This window comes from Ipomoea triloba, chromosome 3 (assembly GCF_003576645.1).
Source record: "Ipomoea triloba cultivar NCNSP0323 chromosome 3, ASM357664v1".
In the NCBI taxonomy this organism is placed as follows: domain Eukaryota; kingdom Viridiplantae; phylum Streptophyta; class Magnoliopsida; order Solanales; family Convolvulaceae; genus Ipomoea; species Ipomoea triloba.
In genome coordinates this window covers 5,703,479-5,722,529 of record NC_044918.1, presented here as the reverse complement: position 1 = coordinate 5,722,529, position 19,051 = coordinate 5,703,479, and the positions used below count along the sequence as shown (strand labels likewise).

The window sequence follows — 19,051 nt, the reverse complement described above, 5'->3', positions numbered from 1 at the left end:
CAATTCAGTCTCATTTGGATGAATTCAATTCTATTTGTACTTCAATTCAGTCTCATTTGGATGAATTCAATTCTATTTTATTGGACTTGGAAAATATTTTGGATGAATTCAATTCTATTTTATTGGACTTGGAAAATATTGATGTCGTAATTGACGATGAGGATCGTGCTATTTTGTTGCTTGTTTCTCTCCCTACATCATACAAGCATTTCAAAGAAATTATGGTTTCTCTCCCTACATCATACAAGCATTTCAAAGAAATTATGCTGTATCTCCCTACATCATACAAGCATTTCAAAGAAATTATGCTGTATGGTAATAGTTCATACAAGCATTTCAAAGAAATTATGCTGTATGGTAATAGTCTTGATGTCCTAACTTTCGACAGTATGCTGTATGGTAATAGTCTTGATGTCCTAACTTTCGACAGTGTTAAGTCGAACCTATTGCTTGATGTCCTAACTTTCGACAGTGTTAAGTCGAACCTATTGTCCAAAGAAAAATTTGACTTAGAAACTAAGTCTGAGGACAAAGGTGAAGGCTTGATTGTTAGGGGTCGTTCAGTTGAAACAGAGAGTAGCAATAAAAAATCTAGATCCAAGTCCAAAGGACGTAAGTCCAACAATTCCTGTAAGTACTGCAAGAAGCATGGTCATGATGTGACTGAATGCTTCAAACTAAAGAACAAGCAAGAGAGAGAGAAGAAGTCTGCTAAAGCTAGTGTTGTTGAGAGTGATTCAGAAGGCGATGTTATGTTATCTGTTAGCTTCGGTGACAAATGGAGCGACACTGACTGGATTCTGGACTCTGGTTGTACATTCCACATGTGTCCTCACAAAGACTGGTTCGTCTCTCTAAAACCAGTTGATGGTGGAGTTGTCTTGATGGGTAATGATACCCAATGCAAGGTTAGTGGAATTGGAAGTGTGCAGATTAAAACTCATGATAACGTTATCAGGACTCTTACCAATGTTCGGTATATTCCTGATTTGAAACGCAATCTGATTTCATTGGGCGCCTTGGAATCTCTGGGGTGCAAGTACATAGCTGAAGGTGGAGTTCTGAAAGTTGTTAAAGGCTCTCTTATTCTTATGAAAGCTTCTCATTCTGGAAGCTTGTACGTGTTGCATGGCAGTACTGTGACAGGTTCAGTTGCGGTATCCTCATCGGTGTCTGATGCAGATCTCACTCAACTATGGCATATGCGTCTGGGGCATATGAGTGAGAAAGACATGCATATCATGAGCAAGAAAGGCCTCCTCGGTTCAGGTACGGGTAAATTACAATTTTGTGAGCATTGTGTTTTTGGGAAACAAAAGAGGGTTAGTTTCTCTATTGCTACACACCGTACCAAAGATGTATTGGAATATATACATTCTGATTTATGGGGACCGACTAAATTTCAGTCTATGGGAGGCTGTAGATATTTTATGTCTATTATTGATGACTTTTCTCGTAAAGTCTGGGTCTATTTCCTGAAACATAAAAATCAGGCATTTTTTATTTTCAAAAAGTGGAAAATTCTAGTTGAGACTCAGACAGGGAAAAAGGTCAAGAAGCTCAGGACAGACAATGACTTGGAGTTCTGTGAGTCAGATTTCACTAAGTTCTGTTCAACACAAGGAATTGCCAGGCACAAGACCTTGCCTGGAAAACCCCAGCAGAATGGTGTTGCCAAACGTATGAACAGGACTCTGTTAGAGAGAGCTCGTTGTATGCTCTCTAATGCTGGGTTATGGAAACGGTATGACTTTTGGGCCGAGGCCGTTTCTACTGCATCCTATTTGGTAAATAGGTCTCCACATTCATCCCTCGGTTTCAAAATTCCAGAGGAAGTTTGGTCAGGTAATCTTGTTGACTACTCTATGTTAAGAGTTTTTGGATGTCCTGCTTATGCTCATTCCAGTACGGGTAAATTAAACCCGAGAGCTGTCAAATGCATTTTCCTTGGTTATGCTTCTGAGTCAAAAGGGTATCGTCTATGGTCTCTTGATTCTCACAAGATCATTCTAAGTCGAGATATCACTTTTGATGAAAATGCACTACTTTCTTCTGGAAAAGATCGTGTTATTCCCAGTACAAGTGATACGCAGAATACTGGTGAGAAGGTGGAGTTTGAGTTCAGGCCTATGGTAATACTAAAAATGATGCATCTACTAGTACTGCGCCTCTCGTCGAGCAACAACGAGAGTATTCTATCGCTCAAGACCGTCCTAGGAGGACAATTAAAAAACCTGCTAGGTATGCTACTAGTGATAATGAAACCCACTTGATTGCTTATGCACTTTTAGTTGCACAGGAGTTTGATGGCGATCCATCCTGTTATTCTGAGGCTGTTTCCTGTGCCAACTCGTCCAAGTGGTTGGTTGCTTAGCCTCTTACAATTGCTAAATTCAAACAGTGCTTGAGTTTAGTCGATTATTCCAGTTGTTAATTTCTACAGTGAATTTGATCCAAGGTGGAGATTGTAAGGAAATAATATTTGTGTGGCTAAAATTCATGCAGTTCATCTCTCCCATTCATCCATGTCGCAACGCATGCAATGGCCTCACCTGCACGTTCTCTGTCTTCCACTCTCATTCTTGCAATTGCCGTATCTTATGCTTTTATTTCATTATAAATAGCTTTCATTTCCTTTTTTTTTGAACGAGAGGGGGGGGGGGGGGGNGGGGGGGGGGGGGGGGGGGGGGAACCCAAAAACATACCACTGCAGCAGCTAGGATTTTAAGAAGACAAAGCGCTGCATACAACCACCAATTTGGTCAAGATCAATCGCGTTACAGCAACACGGAGGAGGTTCATCAAACTCAATCCAATCGGCCTTTCCAAAAAGCACGATTTTCGCCAGCCTATCCGCCACTTGGTTCTGCTCACGATAAACATGGACAACTCTGTCAACCCCCTGTTCCATGATCTTCTTCCTAAGAAAGTCAAAAGCATGATCTTGTCCATTTCTGGTCCAGGAGTTGTCGTTTATGGAGTTGGCAATCCTCTCGCAATCAGTTTGGATTTCACAATCCCTGTATCCCTTGCTTTTGGCCCACTGCACTCCCATTGTCAAGGCCTTCCATTCGGCTTCCAAGGCTGTTGTAGCACGAAACCTCTGAGCGCAACCAGCAATCCAGTTTCCATTCCTATCTCTTAGGACTCCGCCACCTCCAGCTAAGTTGTCGCTGTGTTTGAAGCTACCATCAATGTTTAATATGTACTGAGCATTCGTTTTGGGCTGCCACTTCAGATTTTTGGAGCAATTTCGGCCATGGGTTCCTCCCGGAATATTGGCTCTGGTGAAAACTCTTTTAATTTCTTGCCTTTGTTTTTCGATCCATTCCATTTTCATTTGGATAGTCCAGGCTTTTCCTTGAAAGATCATATCATTCCGCCACTTCCAAAGCCACCAAATAGTGATGGCGAAAGTATTCCTCCAGTTAGTATCCATTTTGTCACCTGCTTTGTCGTTAATATTGGCCGAAAACCAAGTGTCGAAGGACATGCTCTCTTGCCTTTGTCTTTCTTCTTTAGGAATCATTCTTTCCCAGATTTCTTTTGCAACTTTGCAGGTTCTAAAAACGTGTTCTCTATCTTCAATCCCTCCCCTACAAACGTGACACGTGTTATCCATGGTGAATCCCCTGCGAAATCTTTCATCATTTGTCATAATTTTCCGATGTTTTAAGAGCCAGAGGAAAACACAGACTCTACTGGGAATTTTGAGCTTCCAGATAGTAGTCCAATCTTTGTCTAAATTGGTATTCCCTTCCTCCGATGCAGCCTTATAGGCTCTAGCCACCAAGAAATTACCATTTGTTTGAACTTTTCTCACATTTTGTCTTATATCCAGGCCTTCATAGATCAAGTCCTTACTACGGACGATGCCCTTCCAAAGGTTAGAGCAGCCCTGTTTTTCCTTCCACTCCTTTATGTCTTCATCCTTGTGATTATATTTTTTAGAGACAATAGAAGCCCAAAGTGTTTCTTTTTCTTTAATGAGTCTCCAACCTAATTTGGCCATAAAAGCCTTGTTCATATCCCTCATTCGTTTGATGCCGAGCCCTCCTCTGTCAGTGCTCTTAGTGATAGTCTTCCAGTTAATAAGATGTAAATGGTTTTCATTCTTGCCCCCATTCCATAGAAATGATCTAATTTTCTTTTCAATTTCATCGCAAACCCCTTCCGGGAGCCACATGGATTGCATGGTGTAAAAAGGTATAGAGGAGAGGACACTTTGTACCAGCACTCGTCTACCAGCAAAGGATAGCATTTTTGCCTTCCATCCTTCCAATCTATCATTTATTCTATTCATGATTTGAGATAACAAATCCTTGTTTACTCGTTTGTGGATTGCAAGAACTCCCAAGTACATTCCAAAGTTGTCAGTAGCTCTTATGCCAATTTCATGGGTGATAGTCTGAGCTTTCTCCTTCTCAACTTTGTTTGAGAAGAACACCTGAGATTTCTGAAGATTGACCTTTTGACCCGAGGCCTTACAAAACTGATCAAGACAGGATTTTACCACCTTGACCTGTTCAACTGTAGCTTCTGCAAACAACACCAAATCATCAGCAAAAAAAAAGATGGGTGAGAGTGGGACCATACCTGGATAATTTAATTCCCCGCCAAGCTCCTTTTCTAGCATTTTCCTTTATGATATGACTTAATCTTTCCATGCACAGAACAAAGATGTATGGGGATATTGAATCTCCCTGTCTAATTCCCCTTTCGGGTTTAATCCACTCAAGTTGTTCTCCGTTCCAAATAACAGCTAGTTTAGAAGATTCAATGCATTGCATAAACATTTGAATCCAACTGTGATCAAAACCAACATCCATGAGAGTCTCCCTAATGAAATGCAAATGTACCAGCCTGACCAATGAGGAGGGTATGCAGATCACTGACCAGGATCAAATGAAGAATATGATAAGAAAATATTTTGTTAAACTGTTCTCTGAAGATAAAAGGCCATTGACAAACAATAGTCTTCCAAACCTCTTCCCCAGAGTTAGTAATGAAGTTTGGAGAGATATTTACAAGGATTGTACGAATGATGAGGTCAAGAATGCACTCTTCGACATGACTCCCTTCAAAGCCCCGGGACCAGACGGTTTTCATGCAGGATTCTATCAAAAATCTTGTAATACAGTGGGCAAGTCGCTTATCAATCTCTCAAAGGACTTTATGAAAAATGGTATTCTCCCAGAAGGTCTTAATGATACACTTGTTGCACTCATTCCGAAGGTCAAAAATCCTGTAAAACCTTCACAGTTTCATCCGATCAGTCTCTGCAATGTAGCCTACAAGGTAATAACTAAGGTCCTAACCAATAGAATTAAGGAGATTGTTCGTCAAGTGATTGGCCCTGAGCAGAGCAGCTTTGTCCCGGAAAGACAGATAACTGATAACATTGTGATTTTCCAAGAGACACTACACTCTATGAAAAAAAAGACGGGAGCTGTGGGACAAATGGTTATTAAAATTGACCTTGAAAAAGCTTTCATTTCCTTTGTAATCAATGTACATCAATATTGAATTCATTCTTCCTCCAATTCTTCTTTGCTTTCTCACGTGTGATCATATATAATATATATATATTCTTTTGTTTTCTCTTTTAAAGAGATTAATATATATATTATTATATTTTCCCATTTAATTAATTCATTTGTTATTTATATATTGTCCCTATTATTTAACTTCTATAATTCTCAATTTTCGATTATTCGCTTCCGCATTATTCCGCTATATTCCTAACACACAGTTACCCAGTTAGAGACTTATCAACTCTCATCTAATTTTTCTAACCTAAAAAGTGTATGAAAATGTATAGTTTTTAAACCTTTCAAGAGTATTGTCGGGGTTGTCAAAAAATAATTCGAAATTGTAACATCTAGTCAATAGTTGGTCAGAAAGTTACTTATCATGATAGAACATATAACTTTTCACCTTAATAGTTGAAATTTTAGACTAATAAGAGAGCAATGTAGCAACCAAATTATTTAAATTTTTCGATAATCGTTGTTGGTGGTCGAAAATAACAACAAATGGTTTTTTAAGTTACAAAAGGTAAAAACAAATGTCATTTCCCAAAAAAGTTTAAAAAAAAAAAAGTTTGAAATTGCTCTTCACTTTTTTGTGGTTAGAAATTTAAGATTTTTATAGTGATATAGGAAGAAGGTTTTTTTTTTTTTTTTTTTTTTTAAATAATTTCTTAAATCTCAAATCTCATACATCAAGACTATTTTTTTTTAATGTCATGTAAGATCATAAAGTAACAAAGCACTCTCTAATAGATTTTAAAGTAGGTGTATTTTAAAGATCAAAACCTGAAATCTTTTGTGTTAAGCTTTGGATTTGTTTCCAAAATTTTTGCCACTCCCATTTCTGCACATGACCATATACCATAAACCATAATTTGAGTATATGCTATAAAATTTAGGTCAAATGATCAACTTGGTGTGACTAATTCCATTGAAATCCCTGTTGTGTTCTTAATTTCTTATGCCCCTCTTCTTTCATCATTGCAATCAACTTTCTTTTTCCTATTGGGAGTGTATGCTGAAGTGCTGATCCTGAAAAACAAAAATAAAAATTGTTACCTTAACAAATATCTGCAAATAGTTTCGTTTATTTAATTAATTGTGATGAGATAGATAATGAGAAGGTCCAAAATATAAAAATAGAAATAATAATGCTTCAGCAATAATAAATAGTGTGTGACGATGCAAGTGACTTTAATCAACCCTGGTCTTCCTCTCCTCCTACATCTGAGCTTTTTTGGTTCATAAAATCAGACCAAAACTCTCACTCTCACTCTCCCCCCCCTCTCTCTCTCTCTCTCTCTCTCTCTCTCTCTCTCTCTCTCTCTCTCTTTCAATTTCTGCTGCCTTTAAGCTTAATGTAAGTTGGCATTCAAAGACCCAGCAAGGATTTGGCTGGAAGTAGAATGGCATATATGTGTACGGACAGTGGAAATCTAATGGCGATTGCTCAGCAGGTCATCAAGCAGAAGCAGCAGCAAGAACAACAGCAGCAACAACAGCAGCAGCAGCAACAGATTCTGGGTGTGAACTCTTTTTGCTTGAATCCATGGCAGACGCCTCATCCGGGGTTGAGTGGTGGTCCCAGTTTGGGATATGGGCTCGGCGGGGCGGCGTTTGCGGACCCGTTTCAGGTCGGCGGCGGGGGCGGGGATGGTGCGGAGGCGGGGTTTCAGTTTCCGAGCTTGGAGCAGCACGGCGGAGGGGTGTTTCCGTTTGCTGATTTCGGTGGCGGGGCGGGCGGCGAGTTTGACTCAGATGAGTGGATGGAGAGTTTGATAGGCGGTGGGGATTCCACGGGGAGTTCCAATCTTCACTCCGGATGTGACGCGTGGCAGACTAGCTCGGAGTTCGGTCTCTACGGTTCGGATCCGTTTGCTGGCCCGAGTCGACTCAGTATTGCCTCGTCGGCGCCTTCGAATCTCATTTTCTCTGAAGCTCAGAAGAATAATAATATTAATACTTGCCCTCTACAACCTCAAACGTCGGAGTGGGCCCCTACTTCAACTTCGCCGCCGGCACAGCAAACAAGCCCGACTCACCGAAACGACGTCGTAGCAGCAGCAGCAGCGGGCACCTCCTTCAGTTCGCCGGACAATTTATCGTCAAAACCGTTACTTAAAGCGTTAGTAGACTGCGCTAGATTGGCGGAGTCGGAGCCGGACAATGCTACGAAATCGCTGGTTCGACTGAGGGATTCGGTTTCCCAGGACGGAGATCCGACGGAGCGAGTTGCGTACTATTTCTCCGAAGCGCTCTACAGTCGGCTTTCTCGGCAACCGGCGACGATTCCGTTTCCGATGGGCGTAGAAGCGAGCTTAGAAGAGTTCGCGCTGTCTTACAAAGCTTTCTACGACGCTTGCCCGTATTCAAAGTTCGCTCACTTGACAGCTAACCAAGCGATTCTAGAAGCTACCGAGAAAGCTTCGAGGATTCACATCGTTGATTTTGGTATCGTGCAGGGCATTCAATGGGCGGCTCTTTTACAGGCCCTGGCAACCCGACCCGCCGGAAAACCCAAATACATTCGGATTTCCGGCATTCCCGCTCCGGTGCTCGGAAAATCTCCGACGGCCTCGCTTTTAGCAACCGGGAACCGTTTGCGCGACTTCGCCAAGGTTTTGGATCTGAATTTCGAGTTCGATCCGGTTCTGACCCCTATTCCGGAGCTAAACGAGTCCAGTTTACGGGTCGACCCGGATGATGCTCTCGCCGTCAATTTCATGCTTCAGCTATACAATTTATTGGACGAGACGACGGCCACCGTGGAGGCCGCACTGAAGCTCGCGAAATCGCTGAATCCCAGCGTTGTAACGTTGGGGGAATACGAATTGAGCCTGAATCGGGTCGGGTTCCTGGAGAGGTTCACGAATGCGCTCAATTACTACTCCTTAGTTTTCGAGTCTCTGGATCCGAATATGCCTCGAGACTCGCCGGAGAGGCTGCAGGTGGAGAGGCTGTTGCTTGGGCGGAGAATCGCCGTGATGGTGGGCCCGGCGGAACAGGAGACCAAAAGAGAGTGCACTGAAGATAAAGAACAGTGGAAAATCCTGATGGAAAGCGCAGGTTTTGAGCCGCTACCACTCAGCCATTACGCAATGAGCCAAGCAAAAATTCTTCTCTGGAACTACAGTTACAGTGCTTCATATGGGCTGATTGAATCTCCACCTGGGTTTCTCTCCTTGGCCTGGAACGATGAACCTCTCCTCACTGTTTCTTCATGGCATTGATTGAATGAAGAAAGCAACAATCACAGAATTTACCCACAAATCTTCCATGAATTTGCCAATTATTGTGTTTTGAAAGCCATCCATGAAGCTCTGAAGCCCCACCTTGGTCATTTAATTTGATGTTCCCTGTAATCAGTATGACCAAAAAGATTAGTATACATTGATATTTTTGATCTCTTTAGAGTTTAGACCAACCCAAGATGTTATTAACTTTGCAGCTTGACTTATCAAGATTGATCAAGGTCCCATGTTTATATCTCTGTGGTTTTGTTTTTTTGTTTTGTGGTATTTGCTCAGTAGATTTGGTAGGAATAGTTTCTTACTGCCCTCTTTTTTCTTCAGGGCAGGGTTGGGAAGGTCTTGATTCTTGAAAGTTGAAAGACAGGGAACCAAGTGTAACTGTGTATATATGGTTTTAGTTTTTACTATGGATATTGATTTGCATTAAACTCTACCTATTAACTATGTTTCAACTTTATAATTGTGTTTAAACATGGGTGTTCTATTAAGGTTTGTTGCTTGCAGGGCTGGTAAAAATATGAATGGGAAAAGATGTCATTTTCTCTCAGGTTCTGTCTGCAATGGGCTGTCAGCTGTGGCTATGACAAAGACCCAAGCTTCTTCTTTTTTTTTTTTTTTTTTTTTTTTTTTAATAATATTTATTTCTACTGACTTGCTTCTGTAGACTGTAATCTTTCCTTTTTGGATTTGCAATTTCCCATTTCCTATTCAGTCATCCCACTCCAGTACTGATACCAGAAATGAGCTTTTTCTCTGTACTGGTGCACACTTGAAAATAGGAATGCATTAATGGATGGATGTCCCTTTCTCCCTGCAAACTAGCTGTCCATTGTGGGTTTAATGTTAAAAAGTTGAAATTGTCAATTTTGTGTATTAATCGCTTTGGTTGCACGGATTTTTGGTTTAATGAACTATTCAGTATTCAGTGTACTCTGTGCTGGATCTGGTATCTGAATCCCAGTCTGATTTGGCCTGTGCACTGTGCCAACTATGGGTTTTGTAATTTATGGCCAATAAATAAATTTAGGCCTTTCTCATATCCCACAATCACATGGACACTAAATCCTAATTTTTGTGTGTTAATTTGTAAATGGCAGATCTCAATCTTTATTCGTCAACTAGGTAACACGAGAACTAGAAGATTTCAATTGATTTTTGAGTGGTAGATCATAGTCAAGAATATTAGATCAAGTTTTAGTGGACTCTTTGTGAGCACCAAGAACTTGCCGCCTTAAGGTGAGGCGGTTTCACCTTTTGTGGGCAACGAGAAATGAAAAAATGATTAAGTAGGTGGTAGATTGTGGATAAGTACACAAGATTGAGTCTTATTGATCGCTTCTTGTGGACACTAAACACGTCGTCCTAGGGATTTGGGTTAAATATAGAACGATAATAGTTCAGTTGGTTTGTGTATTAGTGTTGCAAAAATCTTGCCTAGGCGCCGATTAATCCTCGCGGCGCTAGCTGCCGGTCGACTGCCTAGTGTATCACATTAAATGGTGGTCTAGGCCGCTGGCCGGCTAGGCGACTGTCTAAGCTCCACCTAGGTCGACTAAGCACCGCACCGCCTGGGCTGCTTAGGCGCTAACCGCCTAGGCTTCCTAGGCGCCGACTAGACCTCCTAGGCACCAACTAGGCCGCCTAGTCGACCAATTAACTACTGTTTTTTTAATGGGCTATTTCACTCAAAACAACATTATTTTGTGCGAAATAATCTTAAACTGTACAAACTCTAGATTTTTTTTGGTTAATATTTAATATTTTAGTATTAACTATTAAAGTATTATATACTTTATAATTATTAGTCTTTATGAAATTGAAAATACTTTTAAAAAATTTTAAAAATAAAAAATAAAATAATACACCTCAGCACCGCTTAATCTCCACCTAGACGTCCTAGGGGCTAGGCACTCCTCGAGCACTCAAGGAGCTTTTTCAACCATGTTGTGCGTAGTAGATTATTAACAATAATGTGACCACCAAACATTGGTACTCTCAGTTAATGAGAAGACGATCACTCGGAGACCTTGGGACGAAAGAGTTTCACTTATCTTCAAAAGTTCAAAGATCTTGGAACAAGAGAATCTCATCTTTTGAGGACATCGAGAAACGAAAAATGAGAAGGAGAGAAGGGGCATAGTAATGGGGATTTGGGTTAGATATAGAGCGGAAAAGGGAAAGCGTAGTAGACTAGGCTTACAGGAAGTGGTGTTGGAGGAGTGAAAACAGAGAAGTATGCATACGTTAATGCATTGAAAGCCTACTAAAAACACAGTGAAGATGGTACGCACAAAAGCAGGCAGCCTGGTGAAAACCACAGAGAATTTAAGATAGATGATGATGCATCATACGTTAATGCATCGAAAGCCATGAATAACGAAATTAAAGCGTCAGCCTTAAAAGTGAAGTGACATTTCTTTCACGTCGCATCTCTCTTTCGCCTACGCCTCAACCAAGAATCCGGGCTCCATTGCCCCCATCTAGCTACTTACTTTTCTCTATCACCTTATAATAAATATATCTACAAATAGCCTTGTGATACACATTTCAATACAATCTAGTTTATACATTTTGTTATTTGACGATATTAGTATTTTCTCCTACGCCTTGCACGGAATGAATTTTGTTGTAATATTTTAAGAATATTTGGATCGATATAAATTATAATATTGAATACTACATAGTGCAATTAATAAATTGGTTAGATCGATTATGTTTTCTGATGTTATCATTACTTTTATATATAATATAGATTACTGTTATAGATTGAATCTTATTCTACTCAAAGTTCAAGTCTCCTCGCACTCTTATATAATGAGAGTTTGATTAATTTTCAAATACAATAATCATGTTTGTACACTCTATTTTTGTGGTGTAAGAATAGCGCACAGATTATTTGGTTGTAAAGTTATATTTCCTTGTTGTATTAAGATTGGATTTGGGTATTTGTTAGTGTGGTAATTTTAGTCTTAGCGTTTGGTATAAGAGAAATATGTGACTGTAGCGGTAACGCTCATTTCCTTTTGGTTAGTTAATGCTTCCGCAATGACATTAGTGAATTTTAAATTGAGAAAAAAAAATTGTAAGAAAATTTTGGTTATGGAAATGAGGGTGTTATAATGTTTCACATACTTAATGATCGGAGATGCGGGTGGCCAGTGGGAGTGACGACGTTGGTTTTGTGACTCGGGGGTAGTCACTCGACGGGCTAATATAACCGATCAGATGAGAAATAGAACTTTAAAAAAAAAAAACAAATAGAGACAATAGTAGACACATTAATTTTAACTTAGAAATCGAAATGTAAAAATCACGGGTCTTTTTAGACGGTGTTGATCCAAAAATTGACTATCTTTCGATAATTTTGTACATATTGTATTGTTGTTTTCTCGAAAGAGATGGAGTCGTCCCTTTCTTGTTCTTGACTTTCCCTTTTATAGTAGAAGAGATATGTAATAAGGGGCAATAATGGGGATTTATGGGTGATAATAAGTAATAAATTGTAATTTATGAAAAAAATAATTAGGGAGTCAGGACTGATTGATCACGTATCAAATGTTGATTGTCGAGTCTGAATATCACGTGCAACTGCTTGCTAGGTCGTACCAACTAGTATCCATTAGTTATGATCTGAGGCAATGGTCATGTGGTTCCATATTGTAACCCCCATAGTGCTACACCCCACCTCTTATATATTTACTACACACTACAAACTACTACAGTATATAAGTCCTTTCCCCGCAGCTTCTTTTTTATATTTTTCCACTTTTCCCCACCCTTTCTTTCTTACTGTCCTTTCTCTCCTACTTCCCTAATCTCGATGACCCATCTCTTACGTCGTCGTCTCCCCCCTCACCTCCCTTTTCAGAACATCTCTATTTTGTCATAATATTATTGTGGCATGACTATTTTTGTCCTCCATGATTCTATCAACAAAATCGTTAAATTTCATTAAATTCAATGATATTTTGATTTTTTTAAATACAAAATGAGTTGACCCGCTATATTTTTTTATTTTAAAAAATCATAATTGATGACCTAAATGTTCATATATTTTACGATATTAAATTGTTTTGTTAATGGAGTACCAAAATTGATCATGCCACAATAATACTATGACCAAAGATGATATTTTGAATAAAAAATGACTAAAAGTGAATTTATACCTATAAATCATTAACTAACAATAGAATGAACTCTAATTTATTAACTATAAATACATAATATGTTAACTGTATTAACATAATTTATTAACTAAATGGTAAATATACATAATATATTAATTTTTTTTTTGAAAACTCATAATATATTAATTGAAGACATATAATCTGAATGTTTTTTTGAATTAGAGTTCACAATTCAAGGTGAATCATGATCGGCAAATTATACCGTGCACCACGGTGCACATAGCAATGTGCATCACGTATCTAAACGACGTCGTTTTGAGCATTGTAAACTAATCATCCGTTTTTTTAGAAATCACGTTTCCCGTTTCGACCGGTCTTTGTATTTATGTTAATATTCTGTGTATTCCAGGCAATCATTCTGTGTATTCTAGGCAACCGTTCTGTGTATTCTAGGCAACCGTTATGTGTATTCATGTTAGTAACACATGTTGTGATGTGTTTGTGCATTCGAATGTTTAGGAGGATGAGTTCTGTGTATTTTGTGTCAATATTCTGTGTATTCATGTTATTAACACAGGTTGTGAGGTATTTGTGCATTCGAATGTTAGGAGGATGAGTTCTGTGTATTGTGTGTCAATATTCTGTGTATTTTGGGCAAACATTCTGTGTATTATAGATAATGATTATGTGTATTATAGATAATGAATTCCCTGGAGTCATTCGCGTCCGCGTCCACTAACACCAAAACAACGTCGTTTTACGTACGTGGTGCACATTGCTATGTGCACCGTGGTGCAGGGTATAACGATTGATCATGATCCATTTATAACAATTGACTCTAATTGAATTGGGCCTTTTTAAATTGCAACCCATATAGCTTATGAACCAAGCGCACCCAACGCCAATCATTATATTGTGGACCCTAGTTCAATATACATAATTTGACTTCATAATGTACAAAATTCATATTTATAATGCACATAATTATATAACTGAAAACACATAAATACTTAACATAATAGACATACACATTATGAAATTGAAATTCATAATGTATAGAATTATATAGATGAAGACACATAGACACATAAATTCATAACATAATACACATGTTCTGTATATATTTATTTTAAAATATTGCGTTTATGTCTCAACTATATAATTTTGTGTATTATAAACATGAATTATGTACATTATAAAGTCATATTCTGTATATTGGACCATGGTCTACAATGTACTTGACCTTAGTCCATGATGTAAATTGCCCACCCAATGCCCATTGTATAATTGTACTTCCAATAAACCACAACTAAGGATGGTAATTCAACCCAATCTTGACACGGAAAATCAATTTTTGCCCTGACAGGACGAGTTCGATAAATTTTTTTGGAGAACGGGAACGAAAGCGGGGTGAATTTCTTCATTCCTGCCGGGAATGGGGACTGAGAGGGCATTCCCGCCCCGAACCCGAACCCAATCCCCGTTCCAATTCTCCGAATAATATTATATTATATATGTATTATATTTATATATAAAATTATAAAATAATTTTTTTTAAAAAAACATAAAGATGAAAACCCTAAGTTCATCTCTGTCTGTTCATTACTGTTACTTCACGCCTCACGCCCTGTCGCCCCTCTCTGCCTCTCTGTCGCATTGTCGCCGTCCCAGACTCCCAGCCTCCTCCCCGTCGCCGTCAGCGGTCCCAGCCTTCCATGCTCGCCGTCGCCATCCCAACTTGCTTCGCGGGTATTTTTTTTTTCCTTCTGTTTAATATATTTGTTTTGAAGAATTTCCAGATTAATTGATTTCCCATAAATGATAAATACTGAAACCAATTGTGATGGTTAAAGTGGTTATACTTAAGTACCTAACCTCTGTGGTTGATTCTTTATCGCTTGAATATAGGAATGTTGTATTTGTCAAACTTCAAAGAGGGGACTATCATTGTAGTTTAATGAATTAGGAATGTTAATACCAGGTTGATGCTTGGTGGGATGTCTGTTTGATTTCAAATTTTGGTTTAGCTTGAGGATCTTTAATATTAGTGAGGAGTGACAGTAGAAGGTTGAGACATTCTCTGTTTAGGAATTATGATGATGATGGACATTATAAACAGTCGGTGAAGCCAACAATGTGGTAGTCGTTTACTTCATTTCTCTGTTTTTCTATTTTGAGTTTTTCATTTCTCCATTTTTCTAGTTTTCCTTCTCCATCCTTTCAGTTTTCCATTTCTCCATTTTTCCAGTTTTTCATTTCTCTAATTTTTTTTATTTTATTAAATACAATAATAATAATAATAATAATAACAACAACAACAACAAAATGTGTATAAAAAGGATGAAAAAAGGAAAAAAGGAAAAGGATAATAATAATAATAATAATTGTATAATTACAATTAAACCTGGGTCGTTCAAATTTTTTTACTAATACAAAAATTAAAATTTGCATCTTTTTTAAATATAATTTTCTTAGTTATTATTCATATTGTTGGAATCATAATATATATGAAATACACTTAGGAATAAATGAAATTAATTATGTAAGTTTTTTCTATAAATTTATCTAAATGTGTACATGATTAATTAGAGACTATATTAATTATACAAAATTTAAATTTAAATTTTATATGCTATGAAAATAGATACTTAACCAAATATATGGAATTACAAATATATTATTATATTGTACATTTTAAAATATTTATATTTTTCAAATTTTCTATTTAAATTTATAGTAACATAAATTTTGTCCGTGCATCGCACGGGTAAAACACTAGTAATAATAATAATAATAATTGATAGTTGAAGGATCATGTGTGATTAACTTTGGACTACGGATGATAACAATTTGAAAGTCGAAGGACCTTAGGTGGTCAATAATAAGAATTTCATAATAATAATAATAATAATAATAATAATAATAATAATAATAATAATAATAATTGATAGTTGAAGGATCATGAGTGATTAACTTTGGACTAGGGATGGTAACAATTTGAAAATCGAAGGACTATGAGTGGTCAATAATAAGAATTTTAATTGTAATAATAATAATAACAACAATAATAAGAATTTAATAATAATAATAACAATAACAATAATAATAATTATAATAATAGAAATTTAATAATAATAATAATAACATTAATAATAATAGTAGTAATAATAAGAATGAAAAATCTGAAGCCTCAGTACAATAGAAATTGAGATTTAATAACACAAAAACTGGTGGCGGCTCCCACCAGGAATAAAAAGGAAAAAAGAAAAAGGAATTAGCGCAAAAGTGAAGAGACACAAGGAATTCCTCCCACCAGGATTCGAACCTGGGACCTTGGGGTAAGAATAGCGCAAGAGACAAGAGACAAGAGACAAAAGGAATTTGCTGAAGAAAGCTGCTCCCAGCAAGATTCGATCCCGGGACCTCTGGGCATGAATTGCACTGTTCACCCGTGTGTTTTCCATTTGGAAGAATGGAGAATTCAATTTTGGTTCTCTCCAAAATTGTATAGAAATGGAAGAAAGGAGATGGAGAATTGATTTGGAGAATTGGTTTTAGTAAACAAGTTTTCCATTTTCTATTCTTCCTTCTCCATTTTTCCAAGTTAGCAAACGACCCCTAAACCTTGTTCTATTCTATTAATTATGCATTCTAGGAATTGCAAATGTTAATACCAGGTTAATCTATTTATGTATTTTAACTATGTTTTCATTAAAAACGGGGACGGGGAATGGGGTTTCAATTCGGGGACAGGGACTGGATCCCACTCCCCGCCCCTGGCCCGTCTTGCTGCCATCCCTAACCACAACAGCATTCCTCTTGTTCACTCAGAACAACAGCGGGCGGTATCATAAGGTATGATTTTTGCTTCTTCATTTGAGCTAATTTCTGCCAAACATTTCTTATGTTTTTCATATCCTTAACGAAGAATTATGTCTGCACTTGTAATTTCTCTCTGTTACCAAAGAATGTTTAATATCTCTCTAGTACAATTGAGGTGCCGGATATGTGTTCGATGAAATGCCTGTAAGATGTGTTTAACGTTTCTAAGATCGTCGATTTCTTATTTTTTTAATCTAGAAATGTTTAATTGGACTTTTTCTCTTAGTTATTACAAAGCAAAGGTTGCAATCTTGGTGTGGTGTTTAGCTGCTGTTTGAAGTAGCGGATTATGATTTTGAAGTCTTAGAATGATTGATGAATGCAGTAGCAATGGAAGCTAAATTCTTTCGCTTTCTCAAGATTGTTGGAGTTGGTTTCAAAGCACGAGCAGAATTTGAGGGCCGTTTATTGTACCTCAAACTGGGTTACAGTCATGAGGTTGAGCTGACTGTTCCTCCTGCAGTTCGCGTATTCTGCTTCAAACCCAATGTGATCTGCTGCACTGGGATCGACAAGCAACGAACGCATCAGTTTGCTGCAGCAATTAGAAGCTGTAAGCCCCCTGAAGTGTACAAAGGGAAAGGAATAATGTACATTGATGAAGTGATCAAGAAGAAGCAGGGGAAAAAATCGAAATGAGCTCCCAGGTTTCATTTCTTTGCACCTTTCTCGTTCAATTTCTCTGCTGAAACACTGTATGTGCTGGAGGGATCAAAAACCTTCATTCCATTGATGAGATTATAGCACTCTGATTCCCTTCTAGATATTGTCATGCAATATGTTTGCTTTGGAAGGAAGTATTACAGTTTCCGTGCTCTTGAATTTGGTGTTCTCCCTCTACATTCTATGACAATATGATATAAACATAAGCACATTGAAACAACTTAGAAGTTGTATTTATTTCAAACTGTTTGATTGCACATTATCTTGACAAGGAAAACCAACATTTTGGTTGTGGCCTCGTGGATGGATATCTCTCAGTTGTGGGCATAATATCCATGAACAGACAATATATATACATTGCTTTCAAATGAGAGCCACCCCTTAGTTGAGAATGTGAGAATCTACACGAATGCACACAATCTACTCTACTCCAAGATGATTGTGTGCCTGAAATATTAAATTGTATGCATTCTGTAGTAGTTTGCACCTTCTCACTTTTCACTTGAACGCAAGCCCCTCTCTCTCTCTCTCTCTCTCTCTCTCTCTCTATATATATATATATATATATATATATATATATATATATATATATATATATATATATATATATATCCTATTCGAAAGTAAATATATAAATAAATAATGTTCTTATGGCAATTGGTAAAGCTATTTTCAACCGCAAGAATGATACATTATGACTTTCAGAAGATGGTTGGATGCTTGGATGTGATATTTCCCTTATGGTAGAATCTCTGGTGCGCTTTTTCAACTCTGCCGGTCAATCGAAGAAAAGAAAATTGTAAAATTGATGACTGATGAATGACAGTTATTTTCTACAAATGATCGATGATCAAAATTATAGAAATGAATATGTTATTTTAGGGGATTGAGAAAATCACAATTGAATGGTAGATTGGTTTGTGCTATGGGGGTGAAATATGAAAATTTTCATGTTCATCAATATTGAACTGCAAGTTATATTCTCTCACAGAACAATAGATGTTTTTTTTTTGTTTTGTTTTTTTGTTTTTTTAAAGAATGACTAGAATTCTATTTTTTTCCCTTGTCAATGGTTTTCTAATTAATTTGTAATTATTTACATTGAAACAAGCACCTACAATTTGTTAGAAACCACAGTTGAATGACAGTTTTATTTGTGCTATGGTGAAATATGAAAAAGCAAGCATGATTTCATGTTGATATCAATATTTATAATCGTTATATTGTTCCAAGATCTATCGTGCAAGGTTGATTTTATTTAGAACGATGCTATTTTGTAACTTAAATAATGTCTTTTGTGGCAACGTTGTACTAAAAGTACATAATCAGGTTTATAAAATTAATACACTAAGTTTATAATAAAAAATTATTAATTTTTAACCAAATATCTCTTAAAACTATATAATAGTTATGATTATATGTCAAACACTAGCTTTTGGTTTGCGGAAAATATTTGATGGAAAATGGAATTGAAATTTAATTGAAAAAATTACTGGGAATATTGATTCCGTTTGGTTGGCGTCGCAATTGTAAGGAATAATAGGAATAATAAATGTGCCAGTTGTAAGGAATAATAAATGTGCCAGTCCAACCATCT

General features: G+C 37.3%; 2 protein-coding genes across 4 annotated transcripts; both read left to right on the top strand.

Moving 5' to 3' along the window:
* Positions 1 to 6,756: 6,756 nt before the first annotated feature.
* LOC116014276 (SCARECROW-LIKE protein 7) lies at positions 6,757 to 9,210 on the top strand. Its single transcript, XM_031254300.1, has one exon. It carries the CDS (start codon positions 6,938 to 6,940, stop codon positions 8,759 to 8,761), a length of 1,824 nt encoding a protein of 607 aa, XP_031110160.1. The 5' UTR covers positions 6,757 to 6,937; the 3' UTR covers positions 8,762 to 9,210.
* A 5,305-nt stretch (positions 9,211 to 14,515) lies between these two features.
* Positions 14,516 to 18,434, top strand: LOC116014005 (60S ribosomal protein L6, mitochondrial-like). Of its 3 annotated transcripts, XM_031253986.1 has the most exons (3): positions 14,516 to 14,658; positions 17,117 to 17,438; positions 18,160 to 18,434. In XM_031253986.1, exons 1-2 carry the CDS (start codon positions 14,625 to 14,627, stop codon positions 17,428 to 17,430), a joined length of 348 nt encoding a protein of 115 aa, XP_031109846.1. In that variant the 5' UTR covers positions 14,516 to 14,624; the 3' UTR covers positions 17,431 to 17,438; positions 18,160 to 18,434. The 3 variants fall into 3 exon arrangements, with proteins under 3 accessions (XP_031109846.1, XP_031109845.1, XP_031109847.1); XM_031253985.1 differs by lacking the exon at positions 18,160 to 18,434 and having other exon boundaries at positions 17,117 to 17,758; XM_031253987.1 differs by lacking the exon at positions 18,160 to 18,434 and having other exon boundaries at positions 14,548 to 14,658; positions 17,018 to 17,758.
* Positions 18,435 to 19,051: the final 617 nt, after the last annotated feature.

Bases quoted from the DNA above. Each gene is read 5' to 3' on its own strand.
- LOC116014276 (XM_031254300.1), top strand. From the start codon at position 6,938: ATGGCATATATGTGTACGGACAGTGGAAATCTAATGGCGATTGCTCAG.
- LOC116014005 (XM_031253986.1), top strand. From the start codon at position 14,625: ATGCTCGCCGTCGCCATCCCAACTTGCTTCGCGG. The intron at 14,659-17,116 runs GTATTTTTTTTT...TGATGAATGCAG, and splicing joins CATCCCAACTTGCTTCGCGG to TAGCAATGGAAGCTAAATTC.